Source organism: Pempheris klunzingeri, chromosome 8 (genome assembly GCF_042242105.1).
Source record: "Pempheris klunzingeri isolate RE-2024b chromosome 8, fPemKlu1.hap1, whole genome shotgun sequence".
Lineage (NCBI taxonomy): Eukaryota > Metazoa > Chordata > Actinopteri > Acropomatiformes > Pempheridae > Pempheris > Pempheris klunzingeri.
In genome coordinates this window covers 18,085,921-18,103,493 of record NC_092019.1, presented here as the reverse complement: position 1 = coordinate 18,103,493, position 17,573 = coordinate 18,085,921, and the positions used below count along the sequence as shown (strand labels likewise).

At 42.5% G+C, this 17,573-nt stretch overlaps 2 protein-coding genes and 1 non-coding gene across 3 annotated transcripts; 2 read left to right on the top strand and 1 right to left on the bottom strand.

The window, feature by feature from the left end:
• Window positions 1-554: 554 nt before the first annotated feature.
• Window positions 555-611, bottom strand: LOC139206217 (U7 small nuclear RNA). Its single transcript, XR_011584551.1, has one exon. It is a non-coding gene; the product is annotated as a U7 small nuclear RNA (small nuclear RNA).
• Window positions 612-1,940: 1,329 nt separating this feature from the next.
• tpi1b (triosephosphate isomerase 1b) lies at window positions 1,941-5,244 on the top strand. Its single transcript, XM_070834755.1, has 7 exons — window positions 1,941-2,151; window positions 3,926-4,049; window positions 4,232-4,316; window positions 4,476-4,608; window positions 4,761-4,846; window positions 4,931-5,018; window positions 5,123-5,244. The coding sequence occupies exons 1-7, from the start codon at window positions 2,043-2,045 to the stop codon at window positions 5,239-5,241; spliced, it is 744 nt and encodes a 247-aa protein (XP_070690856.1). The 5' UTR covers window positions 1,941-2,042; the 3' UTR covers window positions 5,242-5,244.
• Window positions 5,245-9,663: 4,419 nt separating this feature from the next.
• On the top strand, window positions 9,664-10,877 carry LOC139205728 (adult enhancer factor 1-like). Its single transcript, XM_070836020.1, has 2 exons — window positions 9,664-9,889; window positions 9,987-10,877. The coding sequence occupies exons 1-2, from the start codon at window positions 9,727-9,729 to the stop codon at window positions 10,661-10,663; spliced, it is 840 nt and encodes a 279-aa protein (XP_070692121.1). The 5' UTR covers window positions 9,664-9,726; the 3' UTR covers window positions 10,664-10,877.
• The last annotated feature ends 6,696 nt before the right edge of the window (window positions 10,878-17,573 follow it).

Sequence of the window (17,573 nt, the reverse complement as noted above, 5' to 3'; positions counted from 1 at the left end):
CTAATAATATATATATGTATATTTGCATTATATTTTATTCTTGTACATTTTTTATTTTGTATTTTTTGTACATTGGCATTATATTTTGTATATTTCTATTTATTTATTTATTTTTATTTAATTAATTGTAATTTTTAATTTTGGGGGATGAGTAAAGGTGCATCTTATTCTTAATCTTAAAACTTGTTCTGCTGCAATAATAGCATTTCAGCTGGAGATCAATATCTTATCTTATCTTATAAAAGAGAGTTTTAAACTCAAAATCAGGCCTCCATGAATTAAACACATGTATTATTTGGTCATGTCCATTCTATGCTGAAGCTCTGCAGAAACCTGATAATGACCCACTTGTATGAGTCTGGTGCGTTGGAGCAGTGACATGTGAGGGGGGGGGCTGCAGCATCGAGACTGGGGGCCTTCCAGTAGGATGCACCGGTTTACTCACCGATCTGTCATTACGTGAAATTATTAAGGCTAACAATTACTCTCCTTTATTAGGTCAGGAGATCTATACTTCCACTTGGACGGTATAATATTGATGTTTAACATATTGTGGGGGCTTCTCTTTAAGAAAAGCCTGCTGGAAAAATAACTAAAGAGCAACAATTCCTGCCCTTTAGCTGCAGCCAAGCAGGACTAGTACACCAAAGACATACCCTGTTATTATGGTGTCAAGTCGGATCTACTTAGTAAGTCAGTGAAGGGGAAACAACAACAACTATCTATTAAGTGTACATGAAGAAAAAAGTAACAGTGATGTCTTCAAAAGTCAACGAAATCTGTGTAAGAACGACATTTTACCGCAGTGCATGTCGGGCATTGAAAACTGGGCCGAATAACCTCCAATCAGAGCGCTTCATAGTACACCAGGAAACACAAAGGGGCGGGGCGTTGGTCGTGTCAGCCAATCAAATGGTGGATCGTCATGGGTTCCGCCTCTCAGCTACAGTTCACACTCGTGCTGCACATCCAGTCGATACTCTGATCAATTCATTCGACTGGCGTTGCAGTTGTTGTTGTTGTTAGCAATGCAGTTACAGAAATTAATGTGTATTTATTTTGTAACACGTTCATAATTGAAATAAAATGGATTCACTCGGAGCTTAAATGTCCAGAACGAATCAAGAACGAGGTCCAGAAATACATCAGGTCTAAATAGGCTGGGGTGATCTTATTGATTTACATTTCTGTGCTATTCCTGTCATTGGTTACCAGACTTAACAGATGCAATAGATGCACCAGGGTAGGATCAGCAGTGGATGGAAACTAAGTACAATTACCCAAGTATTGTATTTACAATTTTGAGATGCTTGTACTTTACTTGAGCATTTTCGTTTTCTACATTTACAGAGGCGATCATTGTACTTTTTACTCCAATACATTTATCTCACTCCTTTAGTTATGTGCAGTCAGACTCATGATACAAAATACAAATAAATTACTATAAGTTCAGACTTCATTTAAATCCACAAGCTATCCAGAAGTACATTAAGCAATTAAAATAAAACCCACCTTGCAGCATTCAAATAATGGACACATGAATGCATCAGTAGTTGAAAACCAATTACTCAATCAATAATAATATTCACATATATAATATTCATGTACACTAATGGCCCATTCTGCTTTTTACATTTATATTTAGGTGAAATTTTGAACGCATGACTTCTGCTTGTAACAGAGTATTTCTACACTTAGCACTTGTCACTTCTACTAAAGCAGAGGTGTTTCTTCTTCCACCACCGACCCCATGTTGCGTTTAGACCTCAGGGCCCCATTCTAACAGGTTGTAGAGAAGTTTTACACGCAGCACCTGAACGCAGCATGACATTTTGCTCTTCCCTCTTCCTCAAACAGGCGTGTCGCCGTGAACCAATGGGGCTGGGAGAGAGGAGGGCTCACACCTCCACGGTCATAAGTACCCCGAGCTGCTCCTTAACGTTTGCTCTTCTTGCCCCAGACGAGGTGGATCCTGGTGGACTGTCGGTACCGGTTCTAATTCTCAGCAAACACCCGCGATAAGACGCAAAAAAACCGCAATCATGAGCAGGAAATTCTTCGTCGGTGGAAACTGGAAGATGAACGGCGACAAGAAGAGCCTCGGCGAGCTCATCCAGACCATGAACGGAGGCAAGGTGGACCCTAATGTCGGTATGTGGATCTTCAAACACCCACCAAACCTCATTGAGAATATTCATGATTTTAGCCACCTGGCTCGTGCTGGTCGCTCTGTTAGGCTTTACGTTTCATGTCCCGCGCCTTGTTTCCTCTTTTTGTTCTGTCACGACAACCTCAATCCGAGTCAAAATGGCTCGGTCATTCAACAAATCAATGACACACCATTAACATCGCAGAACTACACCGCCTTCATTTTCCGCCCTGATAAAGTTACCTTTAGTGTGAGCTCTGTATTTTCATATTCTGTTTTTTTTTAACGGAGTTCACGCCGAGCTGCAGACAGAAATGCATGAATGCAGATGACGGACGATCACACGGGGTTTTCACTAAATGTCGGTGGAGGGTGTGCGTTTGCAGCGGCACGTAGTCCAGCAGACCGCTCAGCCTGTGCTGTGACTGTGAAGGGTGCGTTCAAGTCCGGGAAACTGGTGGTGGTGGTGGTACAGTCTCCTATCGTGAGCTTCCCTTGCAAGTTATTTTTAGTCTTCCTTATCGAGGCAGCTGGACAGCTATACAAATACCCTTTTTAAAAAAAAAATAAATAAATTAGCCCTGTTGCTGTCTGCTCCCTGCAGGCTGCAGATAAAACTACACAGACATTACTCTTTTACACCCTGCTGGAAATTATCAGAGGCCGATGAATGCGTCTGGGTCTGTTTCCGTTGTCTGCAGGCCAGTTGTGCTCCTTCTGCAAGTTGGTGTTATGCAACTGTGATGTTGTGTAGCCTGTGCCACTGAAAGGCCTCATCCGCTCAGGAGCAACAGGCCATCCTTGGACCTTGCTCTGTTAATGAATCCACCCCTGTACTGTGGAAACTTCAGTAGACTTTTACCCCTTTGAACTCCATCTCATGACTTTTGTGTGACCTCTGCAGAATGCGGCCATGTAGGCGACCTTTAGGAGGCTGAACTCAGACCTTTACTGCAGAGACGCCTGACTGTGGCCGAGGAGAAATGACCTTTACCACAGCAGTAATAACACTGGTGTGTTTAATATAGACTGTCGTAACACCAAGATATAGTTACATTTTGAATGTCAGTGTCTCGACTCTACTGTACTGTGGTTGACCCATGCAGACTGTTCAACTGTTCGACTGTTCAAAATTGTGTTTACACACAAAGGCAAACATTTTGTGTTTGAGCACAGTACAATGCACATCAGTGTCAAAGCATTACGCCACCAATAGCGAGTTTCCCGATAAAATCTGTCAGTTAGGTAAAAGTAAACAAGTATATTGATGTGTCTCTGAAGCAGTACAACTCTGGTGCTTGTATTTGTGACACCAATAAGCCTTTAACAGCATCTGAAAACAGTAAAATCTTGGATTAAAGATATATTGTTGTAAAGATACAGTACATTTTTGTCCATATTCAGTTGGTTCTTGGGGTGATCACAGTTTTCAGTCCTGTGTTTTGAATTTTGGAGGTGGTTGACCTGCTTGGTAATATTTGGATTATGGATTTGGCCTTCAAACGTCACATTTGGAAAGACTGGGCTAAATGTGTCTCTTTAATCCCCATGGAGGAAAAGTGCATATAGTCTTGGACATGGCAGCAGTTTTAGTGTTGTTCACATTCTGGCACACTGAAGTGTCTATAAACAAGTCCTGGACAACCCCACTGACATCAAGGAAGTCGGCCTAAAATGTCTTTATTTTGTTCTGTGAATAATGCCTCTCTGTTGTACTACATGGACTCCACAGAAGCCATACCTGAGCACTGTTTTCTTCTTCTTTTGCGTTAACAGAGGTGGTGTGTGGTGCTCCGGCAATCTACCTAGACTTTGCCAGATCCAAGCTGGATGCCAAGTTCGGCGTGGCCGCTCAGAACTGCTACAAAGTCCCCAAGGGTGCCTTCACTGGGGAGATCAGGTACGCCATGCACCCACCTTAGGGAAAATAACATTCATGATGAGAAAAGTAGCTCCACAGTCATCATCCTCTGTGTCATTAGATTAAATCACAGATAAAAAATCTTGCTAATATTTCATATCACAGTATTTAAAAGTTTTACATGGAGCAGATTTTATTATTCAGCATCATCTGTCCCCCAGCCCTGCGATGATCAAGGACTGCGGTGTGAACTGGGTGATCCTGGGACACTCTGAGAGACGCCACGTCTTCGGAGAGAGCGATGAGGTAATTCCTCATGATTTTATTATCCTTAGCCATTGCCTGTAATGACGCTAAGTGCTAAATGGTAAGAGCTGCTTTTACATGAGTAGGACACATAGAAGACACATAATCCCTCCTGTGTACAGTTTTTGATCTGGTGTGTGTGTGTGTGTGTTGTGGTAGCTCATTGGTCAGAAGACAGCCCACGCTCTGGAGAGTGGTCTTGGTGTCATCGCCTGCATCGGCGAGAAGCTTGATGAGAGAGAGGGTGGCATCACTGAGAAGGTCGTCTTCGCTCAGACCAAAGTCATCGCAGGTACAAAAACCACCCTGATTCTGTAGAGCTTTATAAGCGCAGGAGGGAGTCCAAATGTTGTAACACATTTCGGGGACAGTTTGCTCAAGCTGGAGTGTGATTGGAAACTTGCGAAATACAAATTCAAGTCTTATCACACGTCTCTCTCACAGACAATGTAAAGGACTGGAGCAAGGTCGTGCTCGCTTATGAGCCTGTGTGGGCCATTGGCACCGGCAAGACCGCTTCCCCACAGCAGGTAAATATCCGTAACTGCTGTTGATGATTGCTACAACCTCTTTCCATACCCCATCATAATCTGAAATATTGTATGTTATCTCAGGCTCAGGAAGTTCATGAGAAACTGAGGGAGTGGATGAAGACCAATGTGTCTGAGGCTGTAGCCAGCTCTGTGAGGATCATCTACGGAGGTCAGTCGGTGTGACCACAAAGTTTGTCCTGGTTGTTGAATAGTTGCTTGAAAAGAAAATGGTCTTGCGTTGTTCTCTCCTAATGACCCTGCTCCTCCTCTCAGGCTCTGTGACTGGCGGCACCTGCAAAGAGCTTGCCTCCCAGAAGGACGTCGACGGTTTCCTCGTGGGCGGAGCCTCCCTCAAGCCAGAGTTTATCGAAATCATCAACGCCAAGGCATAAAAACACGGGCAGCTGCAGTGAGACCAGGTCCAGATCAGAGGCCAGCTCCATTCAGACGATCCACCTCCATCATCCCATACTCTCAGCACTTAGTCCTCTTCCCCTTTTTATTCAAAGTATTTGTGTAATGACGTCATTCCTTCCTTTTCCTTGTATTTTTTTGGTATACTTTGTCATTAAGAAAAGGGACAGGTTGACACATGCACTGTACTGCACTGAAAAGAGTTAAGTCCACTGAGAATAGCCTGTGTGCATACTAACTTCCACACCAAGTGCTCAAGCTGTAAAGACTGACAAATACACCTTGAGGTGGACGGCCAGTCCGCGCCTTTACTTGAAAAGTTTACGAACTTTTTTTTCTGTAAACAGTGTCACAGCTCTTGTCAATCGGATATAAATGTCTTTTTAATATCCGTCTCTTTTTGTGTAATTATGATGTCCTGGTGCTTTTACCTCCCTGTAGACATGCATGATCCACTTTCTCATCGGCTGTTTGGCTGAGAGGAAGTGTCCATTACATGTTAATCATATTGTGTCATGGCCGACGGGTAGGAGGGGTGTGAAGGCTGTAAGGAAACATTATAATAAACCGTTTAGAGACTGTTTTAGTGTGTGTCTTGTTTTGTTTCCCAAAGAAACTCCTCCATATTCTTGATATATAATATTTTTTTTTATCTATATAGGCCAATAGGCTTCATAACTCTGCCTTCAGACTGCTGTGTGTTCACGTACAGATAGTTGTAATCCCGGAGGTATTCTCAGGATGGCAGGGAGAGAGTGTCTCATTACAGAAGTGAACTCCAGTGAAGACAATGCCATGCAGACAAGAATTTGCTGCTATTTATATCTCAGTGCTGAACTAGTGCAGACACGCAGCAGTAAAAGATTCATGTGTCAGGGGAAAGTTGTAGCTTAGCTAATTACAAATTTACATACAGAAACGAGTGTTTATTAGGTTGTAGAATAAAACCCAGAGCGCATGGAGTGTTTCAGTCACCACGTCTTGTGTTTGTTGTGACAAGACTTTATTCCCGCATGAGGTCTGTTATTAGGTGTAAATGCAGCAGGAAGAGTGATCCCAGAGGTGAGCCTGGTTGGTTTATAACTGGTTTCTAAACACTCGGTACTTCTCACTCTTTGATATGCAGAAACATTTTCATCGTACTGGACTCACAGTACACGCACAGGCCAGGGAGCAAAGACACATCTCTCTCAAGTTCCTTCTTAAATGTCTGACAAACCAAAGACAAGATTTTGTTTTTTGATTTCCTTTAATTTGACAGTAAAGGTAGAGATACAGATACGTATGACATGCAATGAAGGTCCCCACACAGAGGGGAAGCAGGGAGGTTTAAGGTAAATGCATCTTTACCACCAGGCCAGATACCTTCAAGAGTGTTGAAGTGTTTTAAGTGGTTAATAAACATAGTATTTATGTAGCAATTATTCAAATAATTAAAGTGTCTATTCTAAACTGTGTTTGAGTAATTTGTCTCTCTGTGGACTTGAGCTGGACTGTCTAACCTTTATTCATACGGGGTAAGTTGGTTTAGTACACATGTTCTTTTGTAACAATGCCCTGGTAAAAGTCACAGTGCCATAACAGAAACCTTCACAATCTGCATATCGGTCAGCAAACACTTGGTTCCTCACTACTATTTGCCTGTGATAGTGTCTTCTATATATTCTCCCTCTGTTGAAACATCCTAGCAACTGAACCACTTCCAGTGACCATGATGTTGCAGGTATGTACGGGAGGAGGACAAAATAATGAGAACACTTGTAGAATATGACATAATTCAATACAATAGTCCATTAAGAAATAGTAACTTATTATTTTTCTCACATATATAAATGTCTATATATTCAGTAACAGCATCAAGCAGTTATGGTGTTGTATGTACATACATACATGCCTCGAGATTGGCCACCCATGGGCCTTTACCGCTTCAGTCTTTAGTTGTGCTCTTTGTGGTGCATATGGCCAAACAAATTTGTTAAGTAATTACCACATATAGGAATGTATATTCTCATCTTGACCTCGTGTGAAATGGGGTAAGACTGTCGAGTAATTTCCCCTTTCAGTAGCAGTAAACTTTCCATTTGGGGCAAGGCAAGGCACATTTTATTTGTATAGCACCATTCAGACACAAGGCAATTCAAAGTGCTTTACCGGGACATAAAACACAATAAAAACAGGACATGGAAACATTAAAATTAGAAAAATTAAATAATGAAAGCACAAGCAAATAAATAGTTAAAGCTTAGGACAAGATGCATATGAAGACAAGCATGTGGATAAATAATTGTAGATTACAAGAAAGTTATATACAGTGGGGCAAAAAAGTATTTAGTCAGCCACCAATTTTGCAAGTTCTCCCACTTAAAAAGATGAGAGAGGCCTGTAATTTTCATCATAGGTACACTTCAACTATGAGAGACAAAATGGGGGGAAAGAATCCAGGAAATCACATTGTAGGATTTTTAATGAATTAATTGGTAAATTCCTCAGTAAAATAAGTATTTGGTCACCTACAAACAAGCAAGATTTCTGGCTCTCACAGACCTGTAACTTCTTCTTTAAGAGGCTCCTCTGTCCTCCACTCGTTACCTGTATTAATGGCACCTGTTTGAACTCGTTATCAGTATAAAAGACACCTGTCCACAACCTCAAACAGTCACACTCCAAACTCCACTATGGCCAAGACTAAAGAGCTGTCAAAGGACACCAGAAACAAAATTGTAGACCTGCACCAGGCTGGGAAGACTGAATCTGCAATAGGTAAGCAGCTTGGTGTGAAGAAATCAACTGTGGGAGCAATTATTAGAAAATGGAAGACATACAAGACCACTGATAATCTCCCTCGATCTGGGGCTCCACGCAAGATCTCACCCCGTGTGGTCAAAACGATCACAAGAACGGTGAGCAAAAATCCCAGAACCACACGGGGGGACCTAGTGAATGACCTGCAGAGAGCTTGGACCAAAGTAACAAAGGCTACCATCAGTAACACTCTACGCCGCCAGGGACTCAAATCCTGCAGTGCCAGACGTGTCCCCCTGCTTAAGCCAGTACATGTCCAGGCCCGTCTGAAGTTTGCTAGAGAGCATTTGGATGATCCAGAAGAGGATTGGGAGAATGTCATATGGTCAGATGAAACCAAAATAGAACTTTTTGGTAAAAACTCAACTTGTCGTGTTTGGAGGAGAAAGAATGCTGAGTTGCATCCAAAGAACACCATACCTACTGTGAATCATGGGGGTGGAAACATCATGCTTTGGGACTGTTTTTCTGCAAAGGGACCAGGACGACTGATCCGTGTAAAGGAAAGAATGAATGGGGCCATGTATCGTGAGATTTTGAGTGAAAACCTCCTTCCATCAGCAAGGGCATTGAAGATGAAACATGGCTGGGTCTTTCAGCATGACAATGATCCCAAACACACCGCCCGGGCAACGAAGGAGTGGCTTCGTAAGAAGCATTTCAAGGTCCTGGAGTGGCCTAGCCAGTCTCCAGATCTCAACCCTATAGAAAATCTTTGGAGGGAGTTGAAAGTCCGTGTTGCCCAGCGACAGCCCCAAAACATCACTGCTCTAGAGGAGATCTGCATGGAGGAATGGGCCAAAATACCAGCAACAGTGTGTGAAAGCCTTGTGGAGACTTACAGAAAACGTTTGACCTCTGTCATTGCCAACAAAGGGTATATAACAAAGTATTGAGATGAACTTTTGTTATTGACCAAATACTTATTTTACACCATAATTTGCAAATAAATTCTTTAAAAATCAGACAATGTGATTCCCTGGATTCTTTCCCCCCATTCTGTCTCTCATAGTTGAAGTGTACCTATGATGAAAATTACAGGCCTCTCTCATCTTTTTAAGTGGGAGAACTTGCACAATTGGTGGCTGACTAAATACTTTTTTGCCCCACTGTAGCTCATTTATAGGAAAGCTACAGCAAACTGATATTTTAAGGCCTGATTTCTATGTGCTGACAGTTTCAGCAGACCTCAGGTGTTCGAGAAGCTTGTTCCACAGGTGGGGAGCATAAAAACTAAAAGCTGCTTCATCTCGCTTGGTTCTGATTCTGGGAACGCTGAGTAGACCTGCACCAGATGACCTGAGGGGTATGGACGCCTCATAAGCTACAATTAGGTCAGTGATGTATTTGGGCCCAAGACCATTTAATGCTTTGTAGGCAGGCAATAGGATTTTAAAATCCATTATTATATAATATTGATAAATACAGCTTTTGTAAGGCTTACATTGTCTTGGTGTGTCATCAGATATTGTGTGGACATGTTGCACTGTCTTATCTTTGCACCCCGGCCCGGCAGGGGGCGGTAGCGCCTCACACTGAGCCCTCAGCGTGGCTCAGTCTCATGTCCGTGTTTACAAGCGAAGCGTGACGTTCACGGACTCGCAAGAATACGTCTCTTAGCGCAACTAAAAGCTATTCATTTTCTTTAGAAACGTCCCAGAATGCAGTCACTGAAGGCTTTTCTCAGCGAGAGACTGACAGCCGCGGCGGAGGAGATATTTGGAGCTGTCGAAAAGACAATAGCCGAGTACAAAGAGGAGATTTCTCGCTCAAAAGATTTCGAAATCAGTCGCCTGAGGATGCAGCTGAAGCTTCTCAAGTCAGGTTGGTTTGATCGGAATCTGCCTGCAGCCAAACCTCGTGCATTATCTATTTATGTTAAAAAGCGTGATTGTGATGTGATGTTGTGTCTTATACTCAGAGCCCCGGATGGATAGATGCCATGAAGCCCAGCTGCAGCAGCACAGCCACCACCATCATCTTCATCCTCTTCCTCCTCCTCAGCAGCAGCAGCATCAGTCAGTCCCTGCAGTGGAGGCTCCCGAGTCCCAGCACTGTGAGGAAGATGAGGGCAGCAGCATGGAGCAGGAGCAGCCAGAGCCATCACAGGTGAAGAAGGAGCAGCAGAAGAGCCACAGGGATTTCTGGATGGCTCACGATGCTGAGCAGCTGGAAAGCCTTGAGTCAGACATCAAAGACTTCATCTCATCTCCTTCCAGTCTGAGAAACAGCCTGCAGGACCCCACCTTGCCCTTTCACCCCAACAACCACAACCACAACAACAACAACAACAACCACAACATCATCATCGGGGAGGAGAGTAAAGAGAAGCCCTACTGCTGCTCTGTTTGTGAAAAGCGCTTCAGCAACTGCTCCCACCTCGCTGCTCACATCCGGACACACACAGGAGAGAGGCCATACAGATGTGAAATATGCAGGAAGACTTTTATCACAACCAGCGCCCTGAACAGACACCAGACGATCCACACTGAGGGGAAACACTTCGTCTGTAATTACTGCGGCAAATCCTTCAAATGGATGGAGTCTCTTGGCAGGCACATAAGATGTGTGCATAAGAGAGAGAATTTGCCTGTATGACTGTGATAGATTAGTTATGCTGTTACTTTCTATGATATAAGTATGAAACACAGAATAGGAGCGACAATGAATGTAATGTCTGTTTTCTATGTGTATCCGTGTTGTTGATTGTGCATGGACCTCAGTAAGCCTAGTGTACATAAACACTAGCTGCAGTAAATAATGTGCAAATAATTGTAAAGACACATTCACAGACATGGCATTTTATAATCAAATCATGGTAAATGTATTCTTACTGAATAAAACTGTTTTAAACAAATTGTTGAACGTGTTCTGCGTTCCGCTGCAGGAATATAAGGGAAGGGATGTTGCACGGTGCTCCAGTAGGTGGCAGTAACATCTTTTCATTCACAATTTCCCATCAATCTACAGTATTTGGCAGAGTTCAGGCTCCAGTGTCTAATGTACTGAGTATGTGCTGCCTTCCTGGGAACGAACAGTACTCTCTCTCAGTAGCCCTCTTACAGTGAAATAATACAGATACACCTCTTATTCCCAGAGGTGGAAAGTAACTTAGTACATTTACTCAAGTACTGCACTTTACATTTTTTAGGTTCTTCTACTTCACTTCACTAAAGTATTTCCATTTTCTGCTACTGTATACTTCTACTCTAGTAAATTTCAGAGGAAAATATTGTGTTTTTGACTGACGCGCCTTGTTACTTTACTTTACAGATTCAGATTATTAATACAAAATGCCATCAACAAATAAATGATGATTTATTACTGTAGATTTGCATAACCAACCAGTGTATAATGTGGTTAAAACTAGCCCCAGCTACACCAGCTGTAACATTAAAGTGACGTACATACTAATACATCAATGTAAATATATATATATATATCCAGTAACATATATATTATTCAGAGAAGGACCATTCTGTACGATGAATATGTTTACTTTTGGTGCTTTAAGTGTATTTTGATGATAATACTTTTGTATGTTTACTTCAGAGAATTCTTTTAATTCAGGGCATTTGATTTCTACACTGTGGTACTGCTTAGTAAAAGATCAGAGTACCTCTTCCCCCACTGCTTATTTCCTTTTTATTTTTTTATTTCCCCTTAAGGAGCATTTTGCTTGAGAAATAGTCTTATTCCCCATCATCTGACAGCATCTGGTACAGTTTTTGTGCCTCTTTTGATTGAAGGTGAATGATTTTTACACTGAGTGATTTATTCTACCCCGAGACTCCATTAATTTCATCCAGTGGAGAAATGCTGGCTCTCTTATGCATCATTTTATAGAAACTAACTTGTGAACATTTTAGCTGGCAGTACTTAAAGATTATACCTTCCACAAGTCTTAGGCAGCAGTTCATGGTACTTCATGGACTGGACGGAGGACCAGCAGCAGCATCCCTTCTGGTGAAAGGCTTACATCAGGAGCTTATGAGTTTAGGCGGAGAAAGGTGGTTGAAGGAGCAAAGAAAAGCACACCAGTATTAATTAGTCAGAATCAATTCTGACTTGGCAGCTAATGGGAGGTGGGTTGGTAACACACTGTTCGTCCTGGCTTATGGTGCGTGTTGTAATGTCCAAACTCACAGGCACGGTTGGCATATACGGCTATGACTCCGAATAGAGTTTCTTTTTCCTCTGAAAGTTAGGCTCCTTTTTCTTATAGACATTCTTAACGGAAAATGCTTTGACATGTCACAGAAGGAAGAACACAAGCGCAAATTGTACAAATAATGACGGCTGAATCACATTTAGCTGCAGGGTCGTGGTATTGTGCGTGTCACTGGCTTAGTGGAACACCTAAATACAACAGAGCCACCGTTAATGGTGTTAGTAACATGTAATTTGACAAGTCAAAATGTCTGCCAGAAAAAGGCCCATTTAAGGAATGGGGCCCTGGTGGCCCACTGCTCTGCCTGTTTTACATGTTTCCTTGCTCCAACACATTTGATTTAAATGATCAGCCCGTCATCAAGCCTCTGCAGAAGCCTGATAACGACTGGCAGTGGGCCCCCAGGACCAAGACTGGGAAACAGCGTACTTCCATGCAACTTTAAAGCAGCAATTTGGGAAAGCCCTTTCCTGTCTCAAAGTGACAATGCCCAGGTGCTTAAAGTGAGGCCCACAAGGAAATGTTTTCCTGAGCCTGTTGTGCCTGGAAAGAAGCCCGACCTCAGCCCCATCCAGCACCTTTGGGTCAAAGTGGAACGCCGACTGTGGCCAGGCCTCATGCCAGGCCTTGTGGCTGGAGCAAATCCCTGCAACCAGTTTCCAAAAGTCCTGTGGAAAACCTTTTTTAGGAGAGTGGAGGCTGTTATAGCAGTATATTATACACTGTGGTTTTGGGACGAGATGTTCAACAAACACGTGGTTCTAATGGTCGGGCGTCCACACACTTTTGGTTACGCAGCGTAATTGGCGAAAGATACTAACTTGGGGAGCATGCTCAGTCCACTTCCCTCCTCAGGGTGAAATTAGACAGGGATTCCCCCTGCTGCCCTTTGTTTCTGCTGTCATTGTGAAGCCATAACTTACATTCAGGGGTGAAATTTAGATTTGTGCTGCACAGAGCTGTGAGTTACCATGTTGGCCAAAAAGCATTTACGCAGCAGCAGCAGCAGCAGCAGCAGCAGCAGCAGCAGCAGCAGCATTAGCCAACACACAAAGTCCAATAAAAAAGTATTTTTCGCTTTACACCTTCTTTTTTCATGCATTCGCTAGAAAATACTTGAGATGCACCCACACTTCATTCGCATCTCATAATGTTGAGGAACATCTTGTTGAAGTGGACTATTATTTCAGGGCACACTCGTTTATTGGAGAGAGTTTATCTGAGAGCTCTCGTGTACAGGTACATGCAGGTGCTCAGTGCAGGAAACCACTTACAACAAGTGTGCAAAGTAGACAATTAAAAAGATGACACAATATCTCTTTGAAGTTGAAAATCTGGATTAAATCAAAGCTGAATAGTGTGCCGGGGCTCTGCTCTAAATCGTGTGGGTAAACTGAAAGGCCTTGAGTGTTGCTCCAACCACAGATAGTGGTGCTGAAGTTATGTCAGAGAGAGATGTTACAGGAATGACAACTGAAATAACCCTACAGTGGAGATGACTACTTATTGTGTAATTTTACAACCACATCTGCGCTTTCTTTGCTGTTTGGTTGAATGTTGCAGAAAATACCAGAGACAGGTTGTACATCGAATCTCCAAAAGTGCAATGTGCTTCCCATTAACTCTGTGGCCAAAGGGCTGCCTCACTCTTTGTTCCCATTAAATTGGTACATGATGTTTCAGGTATCTGGGGAAACAAATATATTTGCTGAAAATGTCCTGTCATCATATGAGAAAGGCAAAGATGGCTTGAATTAGTGGCCTCATTTATCTAATCAAGAATTTTGCTCTACGCAAATTCTCAAACTCAAATCTATTTTTTCTACATTTGATTATCATTATTCCAACCCACACCCATGAGTGAAAACAATAAACCTGTGCAATTAATTGATTTCATTATACTGTACTTTATGAATATATAAAAACATATAAAATACAGCACCTTTTTCAGACCTTGACCTTGATGCACTCCACTGTATGCTTGAAAGTATGTGAATGAAATAGTGCTCTGGCATCAAAAGCTCTCTCTCTTCTTGATGTGTGCTGCTGTCATCCTCAAAAAATGAATCCAGCAGAAGACCATGTTTTCAAAATGTGTGTTCAATCCCGTAAATATTTCACGTTCGACCGCTCTTTAATAACATCTTTCTTTCTTTCCAGGCTCAAACCTAGCATTGTGTATGGTCCAGCAGAGGCTTCACCACAATTAATGATCCATTCTCATCCTTTTCTGTGCTTTTGACACACCAGCACTCCATTGTTGCCATTTCTGTATGCACTTTATAAACCCAGCTCTCTTATTTCTCCTTGTGATTTTGACTTTGAGTGTTTGTATCCTCAATCTTGATCAAAACTATCTGTGTGGCATCACAGACACTATACACCCTTGAAAGATTACTGAGAGCAAGAGTTGAGAGTGGAAGTAACCAGTAAAGAGCGCACTCACAGCCAAGAGTTCAGTCATTCTAAATTAATAATTAATAATTGTGGAAGATGTTGTAGCACAAGAACACATCCCACTTCATACACCCATCCATCTATTTCTACACCTGGGAGGCTAAAGAGGGGGAGCAGGAGAAACTTACAAGGGAAAATAACAGGGTAAGTGAATTCAAACTGGGATCTTCCACACAGGATAATTGAGTGTGAAATGGGCACCAAGACTCCAACTGTACCCACCATGGTTTTATTTTTAACCTAGTTCCTAGACCCAGTGACCAATCTTAATCATTCAGCTGGTTGCTGGGATGTTGAAGATGCTGGCAAACTGTGGGCAGCAAGCTGCACCTTCCTGGTGTCAGAGGGCTCTGGTCACCTGCGTTTTGCCTACCACAGCCACTTCAAGATGCTCAGCAAAGTCTCAAGATGAGCCTGCGGGATCATGCTCTACAGCCTGGGATGGAGAGAGCCGTAGGTCAGAAGAGACTGATTGTACGGGTGAGAGGAAGTGAAAAAGGCAGCAGACTCAGCTGGCAGCTGTGCCACTTTGTCTTTTGATGCTGGCACTCTTGCAGATGAAGGAGATGCTGGGGAAAAACAGGAAAAACATTCTGCGTCTAATTAAATGAAATAAACAGAGGATGTGTCATGTAAAAGTGGACATGACAGTCCAAAGTCCTGATGTGTGGTGGCCACAATGTCAGCAGAGTCACACTCAGTGCTCAGGAAGGGGAGGGGGGCAGTGGACACGTGCAGTAAAGGGTCGGTGGTGGTCACCGGGCAGACTTTATCAAGACTGACAGCTTCAGCAGGTGGAGAAGGAAAGTTGTGGAGCAAATATGTTAGATGGGAGACGCTGCAAAGTCTGTCAAAACTGTCTCTCAGAGGGAAAAGCTTGAATGAATGAATGTAGAAAGGTAGATATTTTTGCTGGAGGGAGCTGTGGCACGGGGACCACACCAAATTAGTCACTGCTTGTATGAGGAATCAAACCCAAACACAAGATCCATAACAGTGTCTTAACATAGTCTGTGGCAACATTTGGAAGTTAGTGTTTCATACTTTAAAACTTTTTGAGTGTGTGTGAAGGCTGTCTTTGGATAATGGCACAGGGGATTTGTTTTTCGTTATTTTCATTTTACTTTGGATTAATTTGGAGCAACTTGCTTCGCATTAATACAGTTACAATTATCCGCAGCTGTGAAGGCCACATGAATGATAACTAGACATAAATTATGCATCGACATACCAAGTGGAGATGTTAAAACAAAGGGGTGTTATTTGGGGAGTTTATCGGGCTTGTTTGGCATCATCCCTTCACCGAAATCTTTACAATGCAGATAAGAACTGGCCTTGATTAAGATGACAATGTTGGACTTCATCAGAAAAGATGAGTGATGATCTGTGGCCTTGTTTATTTAATCACCGCAAATTGGTATCACATGTTGAACCAACAACTGAGTTATATTTCTGTCTCGCTGTTGCCAGATCGTGATCTGTCACCAGTGGCGATACCATTAATTAGAGATAATTTCACAAACCACAGGGATGTGTTCAGAAGTCCTGTGATTTGAAATTTACCTGACACTGTGCGCTATCCTGATGCACTAGACCATTCATATCTGGTACTAAAAGTAGGTCGATATGAAAGAATAAGAATTATTTGCAAATATTTGTCCCAGATTTGAAAACAGCAGCTGCTAATAATAACCTTGATTTTACATCCAAAATTGCCTTTAAAAAAATAAGCTGTAGTAACAATACCAGGACTGCATGAAACGCAGTGTTCAGTGTTCAGTGTCTTTTATCCTCCGTCCAAGCCTTTCAGAACATCCTCATCCACCCTGAGAGAGGACTGATGAAGTGCTAAGAATATCCCCCAGATGTGATGTCACCAGAGGAGAAAATCAGATTTGTCCTGCTAGAAGATACTTTACATTATGTTGACACACTTATTCAAGGTGACTTTTAATGACACACAACCTACATACCAACTCAGAGGCATGCCCTGTACGGTATATATATATATTTCACACACTCAAGGAAGCATCAAATCCAATATCGCGATCCTGACTGAGATGCTTCTCACAGATAAGGCTATCAATCAACGTCACATCAGCGTGAGGAGTTTTTATTGCATTAAAAAACAGAAGTAGGATGTAGACTTTAGGCATCTGGAGAACCCTTGTAAGGCTATTTGAATAGACAGATTGCATCATCGTGACAAAAAAAAAATTAAAGCTGCAATATTTTTAGGTTTGTTTAGTCAGATGTCCCCAAATCTGCGAGCCAGCAGAGGCTGTGTCTTGCAACGTGAGGGCCGTATTCACTGATCCGTGTCCGTTTGAAGGAGATTCCTCCAGCCGGACATGGTGAGAACACACACAGCCCTGAGCCTTCAGCAGAGTCCGTAAATCACACGCTCACAGCTCCTCCTTTCACTTCTCTCTTTATATATTTTTTTCTTTTCTTTCCATTTTTACAGTGCAGTAAGGAATGCTGGCTCTACGGGGTGGCTGGTGTTCACTGGAGCGACTCAACTCCCATGTCTCACACTCATCCCATGTGTCTCCTATTAGCTACACTCACCAAGAGAGGGAGGGAGGGACGGACCGAAGGAGAGAAAGAGGGGGAGTCGGAGAGAGAGAGAGTGAGAGAGGGGGAGGGGGAGGAGAGTGAGGAATTTGATATGCTTTGTGCATGAGTGACTTGTATAAAACAAAGACGGGGCAAATAGTCTGAATGTATGTGAGAGGGGGACTAAATGGTGCACACATGAATACGCAAGGAACTAGCAAAAAAAGATTATAATTTATTTCCAGATTTTTTTGCCTTCATTTGCATCTTGTTTCACAAGGTAAATTGAAAATAAAAAATAAAAATAAAAACCGACTGCCA

Coding starts and splice junctions, on each gene's coding strand:
- tpi1b (XM_070834755.1), top strand. CDS start 2,043: ATGAGCAGGAAATTCTTCGTCGGTGGAAACTGGAAGATGAACGGCGAC. Junction 2,152..3,925: donor CAAGGTGGACCCTAATGTCG/GTATGTGGATCT, acceptor TTGCGTTAACAG/AGGTGGTGTGTGGTGCTCCG. Junction 5,019..5,122: donor TGTGAGGATCATCTACGGAG/GTCAGTCGGTGT, acceptor TCCTCCTCTCAG/GCTCTGTGACTGGCGGCACC.
- LOC139205728 (XM_070836020.1), top strand. CDS start 9,727: ATGCAGTCACTGAAGGCTTTTCTCAGCGAGAGACTGACAGCCGCGGCG. Junction 9,890..9,986: donor GCTGAAGCTTCTCAAGTCAG/GTTGGTTTGATC, acceptor TCTTATACTCAG/AGCCCCGGATGGATAGATGC.